This window comes from Microtus oregoni, unplaced genomic scaffold (assembly GCF_018167655.1).
Source record: "Microtus oregoni isolate MIOR12 unplaced genomic scaffold, Mior012 000042F_ref0000377, whole genome shotgun sequence".
Lineage (NCBI taxonomy): Eukaryota > Metazoa > Chordata > Mammalia > Rodentia > Cricetidae > Microtus > Microtus oregoni.
Window position 1 is genome coordinate 6,542,360 of NW_024543209.1, and position 22,762 is coordinate 6,565,121.

The 22,762-nt window shown below is 42.3% G+C and overlaps 1 protein-coding gene across 2 annotated transcripts in view; it reads right to left on the bottom strand.

Annotated features, from left to right (window-relative positions):
* Positions 1-1,391: 1,391 nt before the first annotated feature.
* The window catches only part of Tmem170b (transmembrane protein 170B), a 40,157-nt gene continuing 18,786 nt past the window's right edge, over positions 1,392-22,762 (bottom strand). The window contains exons 2-3 of one of the 2 annotated variants that reach the window (XM_041632681.1): positions 13,945-14,115; positions 1,392-8,362 (exon numbers count right to left, since the gene is read on the bottom strand). In XM_041632681.1, the coding sequence (XP_041488615.1) occupies positions 8,232-8,362; positions 13,945-14,115 (302 nt within the window). In that variant the 3' untranslated portion in view covers positions 1,392-8,231. The remainder of the gene's footprint in view (positions 8,363-13,944; positions 14,116-22,762) is intronic. The other variant, XM_041632682.1, reaches the window with a different exon arrangement.

Here is a 22,762-nt window from a genome sequence, read left to right on the forward strand (position 1 = left end):
CTGGCTCTGGTCTTGCCGTAAGTATGACATTTATTGCCATGTCTCAATGCTCAGCGGGTATAAAATGTACAAAGATAGTTACCCATTTTAAAACATTTTGTTTTGTTTTGTTTTTGGATTTTTTCGAGACAGGGTTTTTTCCGTAGCTTTTGGTTCCTGTCCTGGAACTAGCTCTTGTAGACCAGGCTGGCCTCGAACTCACAGAGATCCGCCTGCCTCTGCCTCCCGAGTGCTGGGATTAATTAAAAACATTCTGAAACCAAGAAAAGAAAGCGAAGTAGTAAACTTTTGGTGCATGTGTGCAAGATTTGCATTTTGTCTGAGGTTTCTGTTTGTTTTGCATCATGGGCAATATGGAAATGTATTTAATAATTTTGTAATTTTTATGGTAAAATGAGAATGTTTTCTGATACTCCCAAAAGGAAATTTACTTCAATTGGGTAAATTAAGAATTAAATAAAGACCAGTATTAAGTGAAAAATGTGTTTACTTGCAAGCATTATACGTTAAGTTAGTTTTTGTCCCGATAGGGTCAGTGATATTCATAGGAAGAGACAGTCTACTCCTTTCTCAAGATGGTGGGCCTGGCACCTCCCTCAGAAATCCCTTTTAAAAAAAATCCATATTCTGCCTAAAATTTGACAGCCCAAATCCTAAGGCTCCCTCCACAAGGCCGTGCATGTGCCGAGGTCAACATCAGGTACTGTCCTCTGATGCTCTCCATTTATCTGCTGAACTTTCTGTCATGTGGGTTTTGGGGACAAACTCAGGTCACTGGACTTGGTGGCGAGCACACTTACTCAGTGAGCCATCTCACTAGGCTACTTCACTTTTTGAGAGTCTATACTGGACCAGGAGCTGGCCAATCAGGGCTGGCTAAAGAGCAAGGCCAGGGATCCTCCTGTCTCGTGTCCTCCTCTAGTGCTTGGGTTACAGGAACATGCCATGGCATCTAGCTTTCCCCATGTGTGCTGGAGTCATTAACACTAACTGCCAGCATTACTGACTGAGCCATCACCCCAGTCCCATGGCATCATTTTTAGAACAGCGACTCTCAGAAATAAATGTTTACGTGGCCAGGATAGGTTCAACACAGACTGGCTCTTGGCAAATATAAGCCAGGCCAAATTTGCCTTTCAACTTGTTGCTTACCTTTTCAATACTTTCATGGTCTACAGGTGAAACTGGCCAGAAAAAGCCGACAGAAGATCAAGAGAGGCCGTGTTATTGCATTTTTCTATGGCTCTTGTGGTGGCAGAGATTAAACCCAGGATCTTACAAATACAAGACAAGCATTTTAGTTCTGAGCCACATCACTGACCTAGAGAATAGAGTCCACTGTGAGCAAGTCGAGAAGACACAGGCTAATCAGTCAAGAGTCCAGACCTGTATAAAGCTTTTGAAGACAGGTTTACTTATATATAAGTGCATGAAATTGAATACAGAAACTTTATTAAAATACTATATATTACAAATTTTAATCCAATAAATTCTGTGTAATGACACTGAAGTGCTGGAGTCGCTTTAACAGATGCTCTGTGTGTCTACAGCGGTTCACCCTGTATATTACAAAGAGGAGAGCCATGTGCGGATCTCAGAGGTTTCCTGGGACCAGACGCGGGATGGAATGAGTTGTGCATCTCTCCTTTCCAGCAGTGGATTGAACTGCGGTTGTTTTCACAGGCCAACTTAAAGAACCAAAATGAACTTGCATATGTTTATTGCTGCCCTTTGAAGAAAATGTGTGGTGAAAAATAATTTAAAATAAGGACCAGCATCTCTGAGGCTAACCCGATGCTTACTGCAATTAAAATACTTAAAATTCACTGCAAAATTTGTGTTCTTCAGGGAGTTATGCTATATACACAATGAGATTTGTACATGACTTGGGAAATAAAAAAATCGCTCATATAAAATTAAAAATCAATAGTATACAATATTTACAGCCTGTTAGGTATTACATATAAACATAGTTTAAATAATCCTTCCAAATGAAACTGTTTTATGTAAACATGCAGTACACATATTCATACAGTGTAGTTTACAGCCGGAGCAGAAGGGAGGATTGTGTTCACACAACGCAGGTACTTCATCACACACACTCTTGTTTGAGCAGCACCCTCCAATGTCTGTTCTTCCTGTCTTTAAGCTTCACAGTACATTTAGTATTTTTATTGTAAAAATAAATCCCTGATGGCAAACATATTTCTAAGGTTACATAAAGTCTGTCTTTGTACTACAATATTTAACTAACACTGTTCACACAGGGATCTCTGCCGTAAAACTCAACTTTAAAATCCCACACTTAATTTGCTTGACAACATTTTCCCCCATTTCATACTTGCTTGGAAAATGAAACAAAACAAAACAAAAGCCAGAGGAAAATGCCATGTGGTGAAGGGCAGGGAAAGTAGTGGTCGCCTGTCATACAGTGGCTGGCTGGTCTCTAGGGAACCATATGAAGTTAGCAGCTGGACTGGTCTCAGTGGCTCATGCTGGCTCTGGAGTCTCATTGTAGGTGGTACAGGTAAAGTACCAACCCCAGAGCTCCACAAGCCTCTTAACTTTCAAGGCACTGAGACATCATTCAGCTTTTATAAACTGTACTGTGGGTCAGCTAAATGATTCATCAGTGGGTTGAGCGTTACTGGAATTTTAAAGTGAGTTTCTTAGTACTGTCTGCTGGGTCAATTAGACTCACTACTTGAACAAAGCCACACTAGCATAGAGCTAAAGCTGCTCCCTCAGCCAGGGACATCTTAAGGCAGGAGCTAATACTGAGGGTAGAACCACAGGTAGATGTTCTGCCAGGTTATATGGCTAAATTGAGCAAAAGGAGGACTTCTTATTTATCTATCTAAACAGGCAAAGCTCATGACGAAAGGCATGTACTAGGAAGAGAGTCAGATCTTTCCATATTATTCTGTGGAAATTGTGTCTACTATCATAAACACTAAGAAAAACTTTGCAAACAAAAGCTTCTGTTTTTCTCTGCAGGAAAAAAGCTATTCCATCCCAGCCATATTCAGTAATAAACATAAACATTTTGATTTAAAGAGAACGAGCCAAGCACATGGCACACACCCCTAATCCCTGTACCTGAGAGGCTAAGACACAAAGATCAGAAGTTCAAAACTAGCCTGTGCTACACAGTGGGTAAGACCCTGCCTCAAACACATAAAACTTAAAAGCAAAATTAAGCCTTTTAACATCAGTAGTATTTCCAATCTACTGTTCATTTAGGCAAGGCTCTAAAGAAGTTAATTTTTAAAAAGTAATTATACCAATATATATCTAGGAGGAAAAGTACTCTGGTTATGGGGTTCAGATGATCATACATCAGAGTTCCTCTTTCTAGGTATTTAATGCCATACTTTTTCCCAGTTTACATACAGACCTGATAATTCCCCAAAAGGGAAGAGCTGAGCCTACACACACAGGGGATGGGTACAGGATATCATCTAAAGGAAAACATGAACATCACACTGTCCTTCCCTCTGTCACCCCCCTCCATGAGATAACCACCGCATAAAGAAGGGTACTGAATATTCGCTCTGGGCCAGCAGTTCAGCTTCGGTCAAGGAACTATGCACATCTAAATAATGACATCTGATAACTGCTTTAGAAAGAAGCGAAATTGTTAGAGGAACTGCTAAATAAATCAGTTAGAAAAACCAAGGAAACCATGACAGGAGTTCAGCAGACATGCCACACACACGGGTAAAGAATGTGAGAGACAACCTCCTAAATTAAGAAATGATTCTGGATCACAGCTCAGCTTGCTCAGAAAGGTGGATGCTGCCACTATCCTCATGAAGAGTCAGCCAGTGCCTCTCCTTGATTACTGAAAACATTTCATATGTTTAACATTAATTCCTCCCAAACAAATCCCAGCTATGTTCAGACACCGCCACCCCACACTGGATCACCTACAGGAGACAGGGATCCGCAAGGGAGATGGGCAAGTCCACCACACACAAAGCACACTACGGATAAAGTGCGTGTGTGGCAGAGCCCACACTCCTGGAGTGAGGGATCAGCAAATCTGTGTCTCGCTGCTTGATAACACAGGGAACTTTATCACATATGCTTCTGTGCACTGACAATTCCTCCTCTTTGAATCTTCCTGTTACAAATGAGATTATACATTTTAAAAATATTGTATTTTTAAATCAAATATTGTCCTTTATATCCTGAACAGTTTCAAAGGGATGAGAAATCATGGACCATCATCAGGAGACACTAGATGACTGTCACATTTAACCAGAGACTGTAACCCCTCATTTTAAAAGGAAACAGTAATTTACCCAGTTATACTCAACTTGTGTTACCACACTTCCCTGCAATCTAAACCCGTCAGAAATTGCCCAGTAATTTTTCTATGTTCCTCATATCTTACAAACAAAATAAACAGAGATGTTTTCAAGGAGTGTTTTAAAACACTCCTAAAGAATGCTTCCACATGGCAAGAGCACTGTGGTCTGCACACAGTTCAGAAAGTGCTCTCATCATCCTGTCGCTCCCTGCATTATAAAATGGCATAACTTTAAGGTACTGGGATTTTTTTTTTAAAGGTTAAATAGAAAATAGGTAACAAACAAAACAATAGCCAGTACCAACAGTGACAGGACACAGAAGTCCCAAATGCTCAGGATGACAGATGACAGGCGATCAGGAGGGGGGGGGGAGCTAAAACAAGGACAATGATTTGCATACGGTAAAGAGTCAATGAATATTCTAAATTAACCCGAAGAAGTAACTAGGAAATGACAGTGGAGGAGGAAATGCTGGCCACAGCTACTCCTCCCACATCGCCCAGTGGTGACAGCCCTGCTGTAATCTACTCCTTTATGCCAGGGCACCACCACCACCAACTGTCATATCTGCATTATTCTACCCAGAGGGTATCAATCACATTTCAGAGTGAGACCTGAAACTCAGAGTGGTTAAATGCTGCTCAGACCAGAGTAATAAAGGCGACAGAGCCTGGATACAAGACTGCACCATCTAGTCCTTTCTCTACTAGCTCAGAGCAACATCTAAGACACGGAAATGCCCAATTCAGAGGATTGGATGGGAAAAGGAAGAGGAGGATGGGTCGCGGGGGAAGCGACAAGGTACTAGTACAAGTTTTTCAGGGTTTGAAATCGCTTCCCCAGCTCCTGGTGGACTTGGGTGAGGGAACCCTATTTCTGGCATCTTTGTACATAGGAGATCTAGGAAGGAACTCACCAAACAGAGCTAGGTAGTGAATGCCAGCCTGGGCACCTTAAAGAGGCCACCCTGCCTTCCACTGCAAATGAAAGATCCTGGAAGCACCGTTTCCTACAGCATTGTTTGATCTTAAATCATTCAGTGAACCTTGTTCCTTTCATAAACAAAACCCTTGGAAAAACAGCAGTGGAATTCTGTGTTACAAATACTAAGAAAGTGCTCTGGGTGAGACCTCAACACTGGGTGATATATTTGAGGATTCAAACTAAGAGTGGTGCTTTCAATTTAAATCCACACAGGCATCAGGTCCCCTGAGAAGCCAATGAAACTGTACCAGGGCCCATGACCTGCACCTCCTTCTCAGGGAAGTTAACAGGGAACTTACATGAGGCCCTGGTGCTGAAGACTTTTAATTTGTCGTGAAGAAAATTTACTGCTAAACCATGGCTGAGTTTTCAGAAGGTGGAACCCGACTATGTCGGTGAGAGCTTTTGTCATGTCCCAAAAAAAGGGTCTCCAGCAAAAATCTTAAATACCCTCCAGTCTATTTGAAAGATCATTTAACTGAACAAATATATCAACTTCTCTAGTAGAATAGGAAAATGTTCATCAAGCAAAGCTTTCCAATTGGACTGTATTCATATATAGCTATCTATATATGTATATAATGATATACTTGTGTGTGTATATATATATATATATATCATTAAACATTTGTCTCTTTAAGAAACAGCTAACTTCTTGAAAACTTCACCATATAAATGGCTATTTAGATAGTTTCATAAATCCATTCTATTCAACTGCACTTCAAAATACCAAGTGATAGTTACACAAAATCCCAATGGAAATAACTGAAGAAATTAAAACTACACACATATTCATATACAAACACAATGCTTAATGCAAATCAGCTGGGTGATGAGATGACTGCAGGACACTCTATAAAATAATAATTAACCCTTCTAGAGCAGAAACAGGAGCTCAGGTCTCTTTGGTCCATTCATTCACATATTCAATGTATCAATTTAATTTCTAATTAATTTTAGATTATAAACAATGAGCTCCATATTATTTCATATTATAACTTTCTTAGAACATAAAATAACCATGTTAAAATAAATATTTGTTCTGTACATGAGACACTGTCCGTGTTAGCAGTTCTCCCAGTGGCACACAATGCTCTTAATTCCTGACAAGCCGTCTGAGAGAAGGGCAGAAATCAGCCCAACAGGAAAGGAAGCCAAGTCTATCTGGAAAAGACGCCTGGGTTTCATTTTAGAAAAGATTAAGAATATAAAGAATGCATGGGAGAAACAGCAAGCTTGTACACACACACACAAAGACCATCTCAAGACTTGTTTTCCCATATCTCTAACGCTGAAGACGTGCTTACTGGGTGATTTGGGGGGTTGTTAAATTTCCAAGCCACATTATAAATTGGTTTATGTACTGGCAAAAGCATCCCCTCCAAAAACTGCTAAGATACTCTCTTTGCTAGAGATAAGAGGGTATGGATGATAAAAGTCTTCAAACTAAATTAAGGAGCTTAGGGTGTTCCACTGTTTTTTAGATTAGTCGTAAATTCATTCACAATCTCTACAATGGATCTTCCCTTAAGTTAGCACGTTTATAATTACAACTGGTCAACCCCCTCCCATACTCAGTTCAACCAGGGTTTGGACTTTCCCGACTGCTTGTATTCATAACAAACAACCGAGTGTTCTTCTAAGCCTCCTAAAAGGTTTTATAGACAAAGCACAACTCTACTTTAATGAATGTGATCAGAGACACTCTTGACTCAGGTAGTAACTTAGAACATAAACTCAAATGACACCACGCAAACAAACTCCTCAGACAAAGGTTCTGTGCTGTCTTGACACACTCAGAATAACTGCCAGCTTGTAGAATGATACACTATGTCCCCAGCTTGCGCTTAATGTAAATCTAACCCTGCCACAAGTACAGGGTAAGGTAAATTACTGCTCTTCCTATGTAAAGTACTTATTATTTTTCTATAAATGAGGCATTTTAAATCCCACAGCCTAATTTAGGCCACTTTCTAAGCAGTTAGTACACCAGAATCAAAGACTGCCCAGACATGTACACCACGCAACACGGTCCCAGTGCAACACGAGTTAGCAGGTTGTGTTCTGTGACATATGAGGCAAAACATTCTAGAAGGGTTGAAGAATGCAACATGCATTTTAGACTTTTTCTTACAAAATTTATAAGAAAATTTTCAAATTATATTTTTGTGACACACAAGTGACAATGTTTGACCCAGAAAGATTTTGAATCATATAAATAGAATATAATGTATTAGGGAAACTATTAAAAGGGTGTGAGTTACTGAAAAGTGTGCACCCTCCAAGTCCGTTTGAGTCCTTAGAACAGCTCAGCTAGTCTTCATTAAGAAGACTATTGTTTTTCACATAAATTAAATAACAACACATAGACATATTAAAGCCCCAAATTCCTGAAACACTCAGCTTTAGAAACCAAATGCCTTCCTTAGTATTGAAAGCCTGGGATTCGGTATTCACATGGGAGTTAGCATTACAAACGAAGTCTGACTACGTTACCTGGACCATGTCAAGTATATTCACAGCACTCTACACATCTACACTTGCAAACTGTCACATGATCAATGTTAACAGAAAGAAAAGTTTGGCACATAGATCCATTTCTCAAAACGTCCCTGTAACTTAACACAACACTGTTGAGAACGATGATTTCAACACCAATGTTAACCTGATTGGCAGCTAAACAAGGTGCTTTTTCTTGCAGCTTCAATAGTGTCCTGTGCACCTTGCCTGGGGTGGAGGCACGTAAGGTGCGGTGCGGTAGTGCAATCGCTTGGACGCCAGAGGGCAGGCTTTCCACACGGCTCAAGGTCTTCCTAGGTTTTGACTTGCTGGGTCCCTGCTTGTACAATTTCAGTTCAGCTGGTTAACAAGGCCATTTCCGGGGAAGCTGGACATCTGTTTTCTTAGTTAAGAAGACATTCCCTCAGAACCTCAAAGTGTCGCGAGGATCCTTGAAAAGGAGATGATAAGGGTCAGTACAGTCTGCCCCACGCCCCACACCAGGGCCTCCAGGGGCGCCATGTTCTTCCCAGCCACTCTGTAGATGCCTGCAACTGCTGCACCTATGAAGGAAACAGAGCACAGGGTCACCCAGGGCATCACCTGCCACATGGCTGCTGCAAAGGTCACCTGTCTGTTTACTAAAGCAGAATACTTCAATGCACCCTCACTTTCCCACATAACACATAACTATTTAATCCAAGAAAGTTATAAGACGCAGTTTATGCTCTCATCCATTTTAACGTGAGATTGTTTTAACAATGACACTCATATTTTACTCCAGAATAAACTCTCATGCCCTTACACACACACACACACACACACACACACACACACGGAAAGAATTAGATGCTAGCCCTGGACCTCTATGCACTAATTCTAGTCAATAGCCATACACGGAAAAGCCTATCCGTGCCTCACAATACAATGAATGGTGTTGGACTAAATCAGTAGCCATTTGGAAGAAAGATTGAAGTTCCTACCTCACACCATGCCACCAGGCAGACTAAAGAACAAAACACTAAAAATAAAAACACAGCCATAAACTTTGAAACACAAGTGAGTGGGTTTAGTATCCTATAAAAGAGGTGACCTTAAAATCATGAAGGGAGGGAGGGGAGGAAAAGGAAGGAAGGGAAAAGAAAGGGGAGGGGGGAGGGGAGAGAAGGGGAGGAGAGGAGAGGAGAGGAGGTGAGGGGAGGGGAGCGGAGAGGAGGGGATGAGGGGAGGGGAGGGGAGGGGAGGGGAAGGGAGGAAGGAAGAAGGAAAAGTAGTAGAAAACAAAAAAGGAAAAGGGCCAGTCATAGAGGCGCACACCTTTAATCCCAGCTCTCACAAGGCAGAGGCAGATGGTTCTTAAGTGAGTCCCAGGCCAGCCCAGGCCAGTAAGGGTTACACAGTGAGACCCTTTCTCAAAAGTCAAACAAATGTGGTCTGGAGAGAGGGCTCAATGGTTAAGAGCACTAGCTGCTTTTTCAAAGGTCCTGGGTTTAATTCCTAGCACCCACATGGTGGCTCATCACCATGTGGTTACTATGTAACTCCAAGGGATCCAACACCCATGACTTCCATGGGCACCAGACATACAAGTGGTACACAGAATACAATAAACAAACAAACAAATAAATATGTACACCTCCACAACACACTACAAAACAAGGGCCTAGAAAATGTGGCCTTGCTGAGACAAAAGAAAAAGAAGATGAACAAATCACAAGAGCTGAGAGAAGGATCCCTGAACCTTGAGAATACAGCAAACAAAAGGCAGCACCCACATACTGATCAGCAACTAGTGAGTACTTCAGTGGGTGCTGGGGTGAAAAGTGACTTACCATGTAAGAGGGGATCCCACCTAACGCTAAAAACAAAGAGGGACTTAGGTCAGAAATGAGTTACAGTCCCACTACCAGACACCTGTTTCTGTGAGCAGTTCTTTGGAACATTTACAATTTGTCCCTTTAAAAAGATTTTTGCTGACTTCTGCTCTAGATGAATTAAAGTCCTTACTATAATAGATAAAGGTATAAAATAAAGACTATATATCAAAATGTCTTTTTATTCTGGTGTGAGATAGAATTTCTTAAAAGCCCCAAATTATAAACCATAAATGGGAAAAAAAAACATAAGCTGATTACATTGCTATTTAAACATTTCAACTCGATAAACTCACTGGATGAAGAGAAGTGGTAGGAGCCTAGGAAAAGGCATCCGCCAAGCTTCATACACCAACATATGAGAAGCATGTGGAATGGAGTAAGAAGGGAACAGGTGCATCCAAAGAAAAGCACAGAATCAAAGCCATATGTAGAGGGGAAAACTGTGCAGTGAGTGATGGAAGAGATGCTGAGACTCATCGGTATACAGAGAAATACACATCAAATCAATAAAAAGATATCACCCTACACCTTTAGATTGGCTAAAATGTTAATAAAAGATTAGCCAACTAGAATTGGTCACTACATAGACTCATTTTTTTCTTCTTAAAATTTTATTTGTAATGAGGCATGGTGGCGCACGCCTTTACTCCCAGCACTCCAGCAACAGAGGCAGAGAGGCAGGCAAGTCTTTGAGTTCAAGGCCAACCTGAACAACAGAGGGAGAGTTCCAAAACTGTCAGGGCTACAAAGAGAAACCCTGTCTCAAAACAAACAAAAACAAAACAAAAGAAAACAAAAGCAAACCCTTTATGTATGTAGGGGGTGGGTAGGCTGTGTTTGCTCCTATGCAGAGGTGAAGTGAGGAGGCTGCATCCTGGGCATCCTCTACTGTCACTCTCTCTTATTCCCTTGAGACACTGGACTGGACCTGAAGCTCATCACTGTGCAGCTAGACTTTCAAAGCAAGGGTCAGTGAACCCCTAACCTCCACCTCTCACCAGTACTGGGGCTACAGGCTTGCATGGCCACACCCGGGATTTTGAGTGGAAGCTGGGGCACCAACTGAGGTCCTCACATTTACACAGCAAATACTCATACCCACGGAGTCACTTCCCTAACACCACCCTAGCCCACACTTTATTTTTTTTTTTTTGGTTTAAATCAAATCTGATAATATCAATACTAGCCAGCATGAGAAAAATAACTAAGATACCCAGCAACACATCACTTTGTCTTGGAAGTAAAATCTAAGTAATAAACACAATGGCTATATGCCAATATTTATCACATCAGCATCTCACTGATGATATATAGCAACTGTTAGGTTTAATATATAGTTATATACAAGCCACCAACAAACTACATTATGAAAAGACATAGAGGGGCTGGAGAGATGACTAGGTGGTTAAAAGCATTGGCTGCTCCTCCTGGGTTTAGTTCTTAGCACCTCCATGGCGGCTCAACCTACACAGTGGCTCACAAGCATCACCTGGAAGTCCAGTTCCAGGGGATCCAACATTCTCTTTTAGCCTCTAAGAACACTGCACATATGTAGTGCACAGACACACATGAAGTCAGAACACCCGTATACCCCCCCCCCAAAAAAAAGAAAAGATACACAGTTAAATAGTCTAGCTACTTTTCTTAATTCATGGTTGCAAGCCAAAAAAATAAGTAACAAAAATATTTCTGTTTATTCTTGCTAACCTGAGAACCAAATTTTTATCTGAAATTGTGGCAGACTTACATTTTCAAAGATTTCAAAACATTTCATGGCAGTTTTTAAAAATTACTAACTTGTTGGATGGTGGTGGCGCACGCCTTTAATCCCAGCACTCAAAGACAGAGGCAGGTGGATCTCTGTGAGCCAGCCTGGTCCACACAGTGAGTTACAGGACATTCAGGGCTACACAAAGAAATCCTGTCTCAAAAAACAAAAACAAAATCAAAAACAAAACAACAACAAAACACCCCACAAGAAAAACAAAAACCATGAGCTTACTATATTTGTGATGGAAGTGAAAGTAGGTTCCATGCATAGACCCATATTAGACATAAACAGAAGTAGAATTAAATTTCCCACACACCCTTCAGAATCTACAATGACATAAACAAAAGTACAGTGTTTATAACATCTGAGCAAATTGCTTCTCCCTCCTCTGCTTATAGTCCCAGTTACAACAGTAGCCCAGTGGTTGTCCCTTCTTGTCTCCTTAAGTGTCAGTCACCACAGTGAACAGCACACAGCTATCACTTAGCACAGACCCTGACACAAATACTGACTTTACTTGTACCTCTTAATTCTTCTTCCTTCCCCTTTATTCTCCTTTGTTGGGGACTGCAGACCCTCAGACCCTGAATTTTCAACAGTTTGTTTTCCTGTGCTTTGCAGCTGCTCTGGGCACCAGACCCTCATGAGTTCATGATGATAGGGGAGTGGTTTCTGGTGGGCTTGCAGCTGAAAAATCCTGAGAACTAGGGTGTAGCCATTAGTCAAGAAGAACCCTACATAAGCTGCCCTTGAACACAATAAAAGGGGCATTCTTGTTTCAAGGACGACCTGTGTGTGTGTGTGTGTGTGTGTGTGTGTGTGTGTGTGTGTGTGTGTGTGTGTTTCAATCTTCAGCCTCTTGACCGACAGGCAACGGGTCCCGTGGTGTATGGGCAGAACAGTACACTCCTTGACTCTCCCCACATCCTTCTTTCTTCTTGTCTTTCACTCCATCACCCAGGCAACAGTATTGAAAATTCACTCTCTAGGTAGTGTTATTAGTGGGTGTGGCGGTGAGAGCCTGCTCTCTCAGAGTTTCGTTGTTTCTTTTCAAATACTCTGCATACAGTTACAGAACAACCTATCTAACTGAAGAGCTTTGCCCTTTAAAATATCTTCCTGTGGCCTGGAGTTGGCTCAGAGCTTCTGAGCACTTAATGTTCTGCTCCTGCAGACCTGGGTTCAGGCCCCAGCACCCACGTGGCAACTAACAACCTCCTGGAACTCCAGTTCTAGAGAATTCAATGCCCTCTTCTGGCCTCTGTATGTACTGCATGTACACAGTACACAGATGTACAGGCAGGCAAAACACCAATATGAATCTCTTAAAAAGAAAAATATAAATATCCATGTGTTCTCTCCGGCTGGCATCTGGAGATCCTTTAGCACTCACGCCAGCTTTCCCAGACAACTCTCCTACGACCCCAGCAGCTGGACCTGACAAGATATCACAGCATCAAGTCACACAACATCCCCAAATAAGCCAACCCAGGAAACAAAACAGCAAAGAAGAGATTAAAATGGAGAGAGAGAGACTGAAAGACAATCACTATTTCCCACAGGTGTTCTGATACCGTCTTGAGGTCAGGAGACATAGTTAGACACAGGGAGACCACTCCTCTCTTCAAACAAGACATGGTCATCACTTTGGAGCAGGTAAAGGAAGGAGACCTTTACTACAAAGATAAGGCCTTTCTCATACTGGGGCCAGGACAACTTTCAGAAGTCCCCTGTGGAGGGAGAGTCCCGAAACAGGATGCAGTGCAGCAGTGAGCTACCCCAGCAGGTAAGAAGACAGTCAGAAGAGGGTGCCATGTCAGTATATACCTCAAAAGCAGCGGAGAAGTGACCACCTGTAAGCACAACCTAGTAAGAAAGCAGCTGTGGAGCTCCCAGGAGGCAAGGAGGTTCTGCTCTGCCAGTAACCCTAGAAACCAGAACTCTCTCAAGAGCAGGGTGGAGCAGGGCCAAGTTCAGTGCCAGGGGACAGCCAGAGGAATAAAACCAGGATATACATAAGAGAGATAGTTGAGAAGAAAACTTGTACATTTCTTGAGGCAGAAAAGTTTTGTCATAATATGTGGTACAGGAAGAAATGCAATTATATGTTGTCACGGGCAATTGACCCTATAGACTCAAAGGCAGTATTTTCATGTTCTTAAATGACAACTGTTACTGATGTATTTTAGTGGCTATCTTCCTTTCTTGGTAAACAGTAGGTGTCTTTAAAGCAGAAAACTTTTTCTATAAAATACTTTCAGACTGAACCCTTGTCCCTTGCCAGTTCATTCCCCATGAATTCCCGCAGAGCAAATATTCACAGTGAGATGCAGCCACCTGTCTGGTGATAAGTGAATTCTTTGTGGTCGAGGCCCTGGTTGTAGTGTTGGGGAGTAATCTACATGAAAGATAAAGCTTCCTTTACAACAAGTACAGTACTGACGAAATCAGTAACTGCACATAAAATTAGGTCCTTAAATATAACAAGCCAACTTACTAGTAATCATTGCTCCAGTTACAGAAGCCAGAAAGCCGATGCTGACAGCAATGACAGAGATCACTCTGCCCTGCCTGTGCCTCTGCAGCATCACAAACATCAGCACGCCTGCAGCACCGTGGACGAACAGAGAGGAGAAGAGAGCCCAGAGGAAGATCCAGTACCACATCTCTGAAAGGAAAGAACAGTGTTAGTTCTGCTGCAGAAATACAGGTGAGAGAGCCCATCAGCAAACAGTGAGCAGCCAGGTCTGGGGAGAAGCCTCAGTGAGATCTGCATATAAAAAGGTCTAGCCTGCTGTCTGACACACAGCATCACTAAGCAAGTCATTGATTATCATTACTGCTAATGCCTGATGGAGAAGAACTCCTTCATGATCTCAGAAAGTAATGGCCACACTGCCATTTCCTTTCCATATCCCATTTAGAAAGCAATCCATCAGCTCGTCTCCTGTCACTTTAATAATCTTAGCCAGGACTTTCACAATCCTTTATGCTTTCTTCAAATGCTCCCAACGGGCTGTTCACTGTTGTCTTAATACACCACAGGGACAGAGCACACCCTACTGTCTCTCATATCGCTGATTGCCCTGTGCTTGTGTAACTCCATCTCCCTGGCCACATCCAAGAGGCACATTCAATAGAGGCAGCAGCTGCTCCAGGTGAGGCCAATTCTTCCCTTTCCCTGGAATACTTGATTGGGATGCGCTGACTCTCCTCCATCTATGGGTAACTGAAGTTAAACCTATTTCCTCCTTGTACAGTGCAAGTTACAGTATAGAAAGAAAATAGACCCATCAAAGAGACAAGAGGTCCCCAAGTCTAATATTTCAGTGACTTCTGAGGTATGTCACATTCCTATCCTAAAATAGAAGCTAACACCCCAGTTTCTCTATAATAACACACTTGTTTCATGTGGAAGTAATTGAGAGAAAATTGCTTCTAACTGAGAAGCTGTCTACCATGTTTAGTCACCCTTGAGAGGGTGCTCTTTGGGATGCAAACATCCTACGAGGAAGGACCCCCTCTGCTGTTTATGCTACTTGTATTTTCTGTCAGGTCACTACAGAGAGACACATTTTTTAAAGTAAGCCCTATTTATCCAAACATCACAGTGGACATATGTAATGACACAATTACCGTGAAAAACAATATGGCAGTTCCTCAAAAATCTAAGAACAGAATCACCATACGATCCAATGCCATGTCTCCGTATGTATCTGTGTTGGTTAGTTTTTACTGTCAATGTGACAAAACCCAGAGTGACCTGGGAAAAAAGGAACCTCAATTAAAGAACTGCCCGGATCAAATGTCCTGTTTCTGAGGAACTGTCTTGATCGATGATTGCTGTAAGAGGGCACAGCCCACTGTTTGTGGCAGCATACCTAGACTGTATAAAAAAGCTAGCTGGGGGCTGGAGAAATGGCCTACCAGTTAAGAGCAAAGTTCACTTCTCAGCATCCACAAAATAGCTCACAACTGTCTTAAACTTCAGGGGATCTAAAGCCCTTTTCTGGCATCCATGGGCACCTGACACACACACATATATGCGTAAGCAAAATATTCACATTCATAAAATAAAAATAAACTTTAAGAAAGCTAGCTTACGAGTTAGCATGCCAAAGTGGATGAGGCAAGTCTTACAAAGCCCCAACCCTAGATGAAGAGCTATAGGCGATGAATGACTGCTGAGGGAGGGAAAGCCATCCTTGCGAGATTAGCCTCTTAATGGGTTATCCAACACCAAGCGATCCGCCCTTAGAACATATACAGACAAAACTAAGTGGACTCTGCAGGTTCTATTTATACATTGTTATATATGTAACAAAATGTAAGTAAAGAGAAAGGGACAAATGTTTTGGTAATTAGGAAAAAAGGGAGGGGGGGTTTGGGGACCAGCGAGATAGCTGAGGATGAGCACAATGATGGACTGTGATCTAGAAGTGTAAACAGGCGCTTTTCTCCCCTCACGTGCTGTTGATCATGGTTTTTGTCACAGCAACAGAATGAAACAAGAACAGAATTTAATAATAAGGAAAGTAGGATGTCTGTGTTACTTTTTGTCTAGAATTTTAAGCTGGAAAAGTTGTTGAATGTTGGAGGCCGAATTTAAAAGGTTATCATGCTGAAAGAAATGTGAACAGTGGAGGCTTGGATTATGAGGAAGAGGGGGAATGGATACAGGCCATTCGTGTGGTATCTGACAAAGAATCTGGCTGTATTCTGCTCATGCCCTGAGAACCTCTTTGAGGAGAGAATAAAGAGTAATGGACTAATTTACTAGGCAGCGGGAATATCTGCAGCACAGCCCTAGATCTATGGTATGGTTATTACTGACTACTCTGATGCAGGCCTCCCAAGAAGAGAAGCAACTTGCAGGGCAGAGAGAGCAAAATGTGTAGCTCAGAGGGGAAAAGAGTGGTGGGAAGCAGAAGACTGCAGTCGGGTCATGTGCTGAAAAAGAGGCTGTGACTGTTAAGGAGACAGACATCACTAACGGGAAGGAAGCTTTGTGCTCTGCACTGGGATGAAGGGTGCTCTGAGGGCAAGGCCTCACCTACAAACATACACCATGTGACAGAAGAAAGCCTAAGGGGTTCTGTTCCCAGAAAACAAACACCTAGCCAAATTCATCCACACCATCAGCATATAGAAGCATCTACAACTATGGGCTAAGGGAAGGGCTAGGATCCATTTCACTCTGGCAGCTGAGCTTAGCAGCGTCATCCACTTGGATGGTTTTGGGGTATGAAACATGCAAGGTGAAGGAGGTCATGGGTTCTTCCTTCACAGTTTCAGAGAGCTGCTGTATTTGTCAGGGTTCTCAAAGGGAACAAACTGATAGAATGAATCTATACAAACATGTCTCAGTAGTCCCAGGCTGGAGCTGGAGTCTCAAAGTCCTAGAGAGCTGACTATTTTGGTCTACACTGGAATCCCAAAGTAGGGTCTCACACAGCAAAGGGATGCCTCAGCAGCAGGAGAGATGGACTTGCTAGTAAGAGTGACAAGAAGCATGTAAAAACAAAAGTACCCTTCTTTAATGTCAGTCAAGCTGAGAACCAAATTAGACATCTCAGAACTTGAGGCCAGGTAGCATGTAGCAGGTTCAGAGCCTCTGGGAGGTCACTGTGTAGACTGAGCCCTGTGAAGCCTGGGGTGTGGTAGCGATCCCAAGATGTTGGAGATGCCAGAGTCAGGAGATAACCGCCAAAGAGATCTGCATCCAGGAGTGGAAACCAGCCCAAAAGAGAGATGTACACTGCAAATGTAAAAGCTGGAGGGGCAGTGCCATCTAAGCCCTTTGAAGCTGAAGTTCTAAAGACTAGACGTGGAGCTACAGGATTTAGGGTTTCCCCTGCTGGGTTCAGTCTTGCTTTAGTATAGTGTTTCTTCATTCTGCCCCCATTACCCCCGTTTTTGGAGTGGAATGTATATTCTGAGAATTATATGCTGAGAGTGTGTAATTTGTTTTCAGTTTCACGGGGCAGGGGACACAGTTAAGAGATTTCTTTGAGTCTTAGAAGAGACTTTGAACTTTTGAACAGTGTGATGGCTGTTAAAAGACTATAGGGACTTTTAACGTTGGACTGTACACATTTTGTATCATGAGAAGGCCAGGAGCCCAGAAAGGCCTGTGGTGGATGTGATGGACTGACGGACAAATGTCCCTCCTGGCTAATGTATTTGTACACTTGATCCCCAGTAGGTGGTAGACAGATCTGGGAAAGATACAGCGCCTTTAGGAGGTGGAGCTTTGTGGACTTTAGTGTCACCTCCCTTCCCACCCAGTTCTTCTAGCTTTGCTTCCTGTGTGTGTGTGAGACATGAGATCAGCCAGCTTCCAGTTCCTGCCACCACGCCATGCCTTCCCTACCATGATGGACTCAAACCCCCAGAGTTGGAAGCCAGGATAAATCTATCTTCCTTACGTTGATTTTAGTCAGAATATTTTATCACAGGAACAGAAAAGGAACTAATACAATACCCCAAAGAACAAAGAGTAGACTAGATGCTTTAAGAGACTGGCACAGCCAAGCTCATGCTATCATATTCACCACAACTGGGAGGCAGAAGTAACCCAAGTGTGCAACAACACATGAACGAATAACACATCATATACATAGACCATGGGAAATTATTCCATTTTAAAAGGACAGGAAATTCTGTTACATGGTTCAACAAGATGAACCCTGAGGACATCTGTTGAGTGGGTCCTATCACATATCTACCACTTCCATTTGAAAATGGATCGCTGCTGGGCACATCCTACTTTATGACTTAGTGGGTCATAACACCCAGCTTGTAATGGGCAGTTCAGATAGCATGGCAACTTGGTGGCCCACTACAGCTTCCATTAAAGCCCCAAAGCAGGCCAAGAGCTGTCTCTCAAAGGGAGAATAGTTGTCTGCAGATGATGGTAAAATCTTGCTCCAAAATCCCAAAGGTCTCTTCTGTGACTCACCTATAGAGGCCTGCCAAAGACCCCAAAAAGCATTCCTATCTGCCACTGACACCTCAAGTACCATCAAGCCTGCTGGATCATATGGTCCAAGGGGTAGAGCAGCCTGCACAAGAGCCTGGACTTGTTACAGAACAGAGCCTTCCCTTGTCCCAGGCCCTATTCAAAGCTGGCAGCTTTTCAAGTCACTTAGCATATGGGTCAGAGTAACACACCCAAGTAAGGAATATGCTGACCCTGAGAAACACTTTTCAGAAGATTTTTAGCTCAGTGATGCTTGTCTCTTGTTAATCACAGCTAATTTCTCAGTTCCATCTAACCAGCATAAACTATTACAGTTAAGCAAAGGTTTTCTTTCAGTGGGCCTGGTATCTTGTTAATCACAGCTGTTTCTTCAGCCTCAGCCTACCAGAATCACAAATCTTTTTTTTTTTTATATTGGCTAAGTTTCTTTTTTTTTCTTTTTATTTATTTATTAAAGATTTCTGCCTCCTCCCCGCCACCGCCTCCCATTTCCCTCCCCCTCCCCCAATCAAGTCCCCCTCCCTCATCAGCTCAAAGAGCACTCAGGGTTCCCTGACATGTGGGAAGTCCAAGGACCACCCACCTCCATCCAGGTCTAGTAAGGTGAGTATCCAAACTGCCTAGGCTCCCCCAAAGCCAGTACGTGCAGTAGGATCAAAAACCCCAGTGACATTGTTCTTGAGTTCTCAGTAGTCCTCATTGTCCACTATGTTCAGCAGGACACCGGCGCGCAGAATCACAAATCTTAACTCAAAATAGCAAATGGCTCTGATAGTCCTTAAGGGACTCTCAAAACTTCCCTCTGAAAGACCATAAGCCAGGTCTCCATTGTCTGCATTGCTCTCAATGTTCTTATCCTCTGAGTTCCCACAGAACAGTTTGCTGAGCTTTGAACACTAAATGGCTTTTCCATCCTAAAATTCCAAAGTCCTTCCACAGCCCTAGAATGGTCAAGTCTGTCAAAGTAATACCCCACTCCTAGTACCAAATCTGTCTTAGTTAGGACTATCATTGTTGTGATGAAACACTAAGACTGGACAACTTGGGGAGGAAAGGGTTTATTTGACTTAGATTTCCAAATCACTGTTCATTGTTGAAGGAAGTCAGGACAGAACCTGGAGACAGGAGTTTATGCCGAGGCCACGAGGAAGTGCTCCTTACTGGATTACTCTTCTTGACTTGCTCAGTCTGTTTTCTTACAGAACCCAGGACCACCAGTCCAAGGGTGGCCCCACCTACAATGGGCTGGGCTCTCCCATCAATCACTAATTAAGGAAATACCCTGCAGGCTGGCCTACAGCCTGATCTTAAGGTTTCCTCCTCTGTGATCACTCTATCTTGTGCCAAGTAGATTAAAAACTAGCCAACACTCCTTGATCTGGTCATCTCTGAATTGTATCCTTTATAATAAATAGGGAAATATTAAGTATCTCTATGAGTTCTGTGGACCACTTAGTAAATAACCAAATCTCAAGTAGAGGACATAAAAATCCCTAATTTACCTCTGGTCAGAAGTGTTGATAAGGACAGGGGACAGAAGTCAGCTAGGCAATTTAGGGACAGGTCCCCAAAAGTAAAGAATTCTATTTTGGTTCTTGGCCACAACAAAGTCCTAGTTTCTTATCTACTAAATGAGCAGCCTGACTGCAGGCTGTGCATGAATGGGTGGCCCAAACTCCAGACATTCATTTCCTTTGGTGAACAACTCTGGAGCTGCAACTCCAGGTTTTCTTGGTGAAAATAATGTATATCTATTTCTCAATTTCAGCCTATCTCCTAAATGGTTTTAAGTCCCCATTCTTGAAGGAGGAATATTACAGGAACCTTAAAGGCCACTGAGGATAAACTCCATAAAGAATCTATTCTGGCCCTGGGTAGAAACATGTCATTCTGATCTGTTCCAAAGGTTAGAATAGTAGATAGTGGTGTTGCCTCCTTTAAGAGTTAATCCAGCTAGGCCTGTCAATTACCTGGCCAGTGGCCATCCCCCAGGAAGGCTCGGTTACCCATATAAAAGAGATAGAAGGAGTAACTATCACCTTTGTACCTTCCTTTCCCAGAAACCTCCCACTCTTGGAGCAGTCACTTGCAGAGGCACTAGCAGGCAGCTAAGACTTCTTACTTTCTGAAGCACCTGCTCAAGTACAGCTGAAAGTGCTCATTCAGGAGGAGAGAAGAAACTAGAGCTCCTCTTGGCATTCCTGGATAGAGAACCAAAGATGACTTCTGCTTCCAGCCAAAGACAAGAAATGAACTGTTCACTGCCTAGTAACTTACAGGTTTCCTGCTTTGCACCTCTTGCTTCCCTCCAGATACTGGCCAGAGCCTGGGAAGGCTTCCTTTGACACTCTGAGCTTCTTTCCTTGTCCCCTGAAGACATACACCCTGCCCCTTGTCATAGGCTTCTTGTCTGCCATGTGTCTGCTTGCTAACCCCAATACCTAGCTCAAACAGCATGTTTCTTCTCTTCTAAATCTCCATCTCCTTCCTCCTGACAGCTGTTAAGATTTCCAGCTTGCTGCCCTACTATTTTGTTTAAAATTATCTTGGAGCTGCTTTCTGAGCTTGTTCTTAAATTCTTATTCACAAGACTACAAGCCCAAAGAGAAGACACTAATTTCCTGAGTAACATGTGGCCTCTCAGATGGGGCTTCCTAAAACATCCAGTGTGAGGAAAATACAGACTTGGACTAGCGTCTGGAGTGAGCCAGTCCTGTGGCACTGAGCCCTTCATTTGAGAGATCGGGTGCTAACTCAGGTGGAATGTCAGAACTGAACTGAATTATAGAACACCTAGTTAATTCCCTGAAGAACTGCTCATTACATTGGTCACAGAGTCTTCCCTGTGAGGGTAGAGGAAACAATTCATGGGTTTCATCATATGTTCATTTTTTAAACTATTATTTTAAGAGATAAATAAGCTAAAGTGTAAAGCATGGATATAAATTTTTAAGTTATTCTTAAGTCAAGACAATAAATGACAAAAAAAAAGTTAAAAACAAAAAACCTATCTGGAAAATGGAAGAAAGGTACAAAAGGGCAGCATAAGACATATCTATGGCAATGGAGCTGCTCTTCATGGCGAGTCAGTAAACACAGAGTGATAAAGACAACCACCATAGAGAGAACACATGCACAAACGAGAGCAAGCACACACACAATTCTGGAGGAAGCTGAGTACAGCTGGAAGACTGAATCAGTATCAGGAACTTGGCTTCGACCCACTATGGCCAGCTACATAAAGGGTTAACCAGCTCTCCTGTGTACTATTTCCTACTACTGCTGTGTAATTATCTCAGAATGAAAAGCTTAATTAGGAGGAAAAGAAGGGAAGAAATACAGAAGACAAAAGTGAGAATATGGACTTTCTCCTGCCACACAAAAAGAATGGACTCAGAAAAACTTGAATTCGTTCCAAGGAAGAGACATCTGACATATTTTATGATGTGTGCTAAAAATACCACACATATTTCCTAACAAAAGGCAAAGACACTGATAATTAAGGAAAAATAGATAAAGCTTGTCTTTTTAAAGGTTTTTCTCTTTAACTCTCAGGAAAATCGTGCTTTCATTCTATGGTCATCTCAGAACAAACAGCTTCAATTAGAATAAGTTGCATTAAGAATTCAAAAGTTTAACTATCTCAATAGGTATTCGTATATTAAAGGATAGATGTTCTCAAAGTGAACCTAACAGTGAGAATGTACGGAAGGGGGTTAGTGTCATTGGGAGGTGCCTTCCACATCCTACTCAGGCAAGCACGGTCTCACGGTGGTCACAAATAGTTCAGAAATAGAAGTCAACAAAACCCTGTATTCCCCACCCACTTAGGAAAGCTGAATCCATTTACTTCCCCTAAAGGTCTCTTCCATGTCCTTGTAATACACAAGGAAATAATTCTTGACTATAGCTAACACATATCTAACATAAAAATGGGATTATTTACCCACTGACTAAGTTACCTCTACATAATAAATGTAGTTAACATGGAAAGGGGAATTTCAAGCTCAACGTTTTACAAAGATCTAAGATAGCAAAAGATCAATAAACTAAAATACAACCTCAAGAGCTCCTGAGAACCAGCCCAGAGTCACCTGCCAAGCTAACTCTGAACAACCACCCCAAAGTTAAGTTTATTTTCATGGTTTCTTGTTACCCTCTCTGAACTACACTACACTATTCATCTTAGAAAACACTGACCTCTGTTGCTAATATTTTTAAGGTTAAAAGCTACTACCATTGTTTTTAATTTCTTGACATTTCAACATGCCCGTTCAGGCAAACAAGTCTGTCTGCGGACCCACTCCCCAGCAGCAATCACAGGAAAACTATA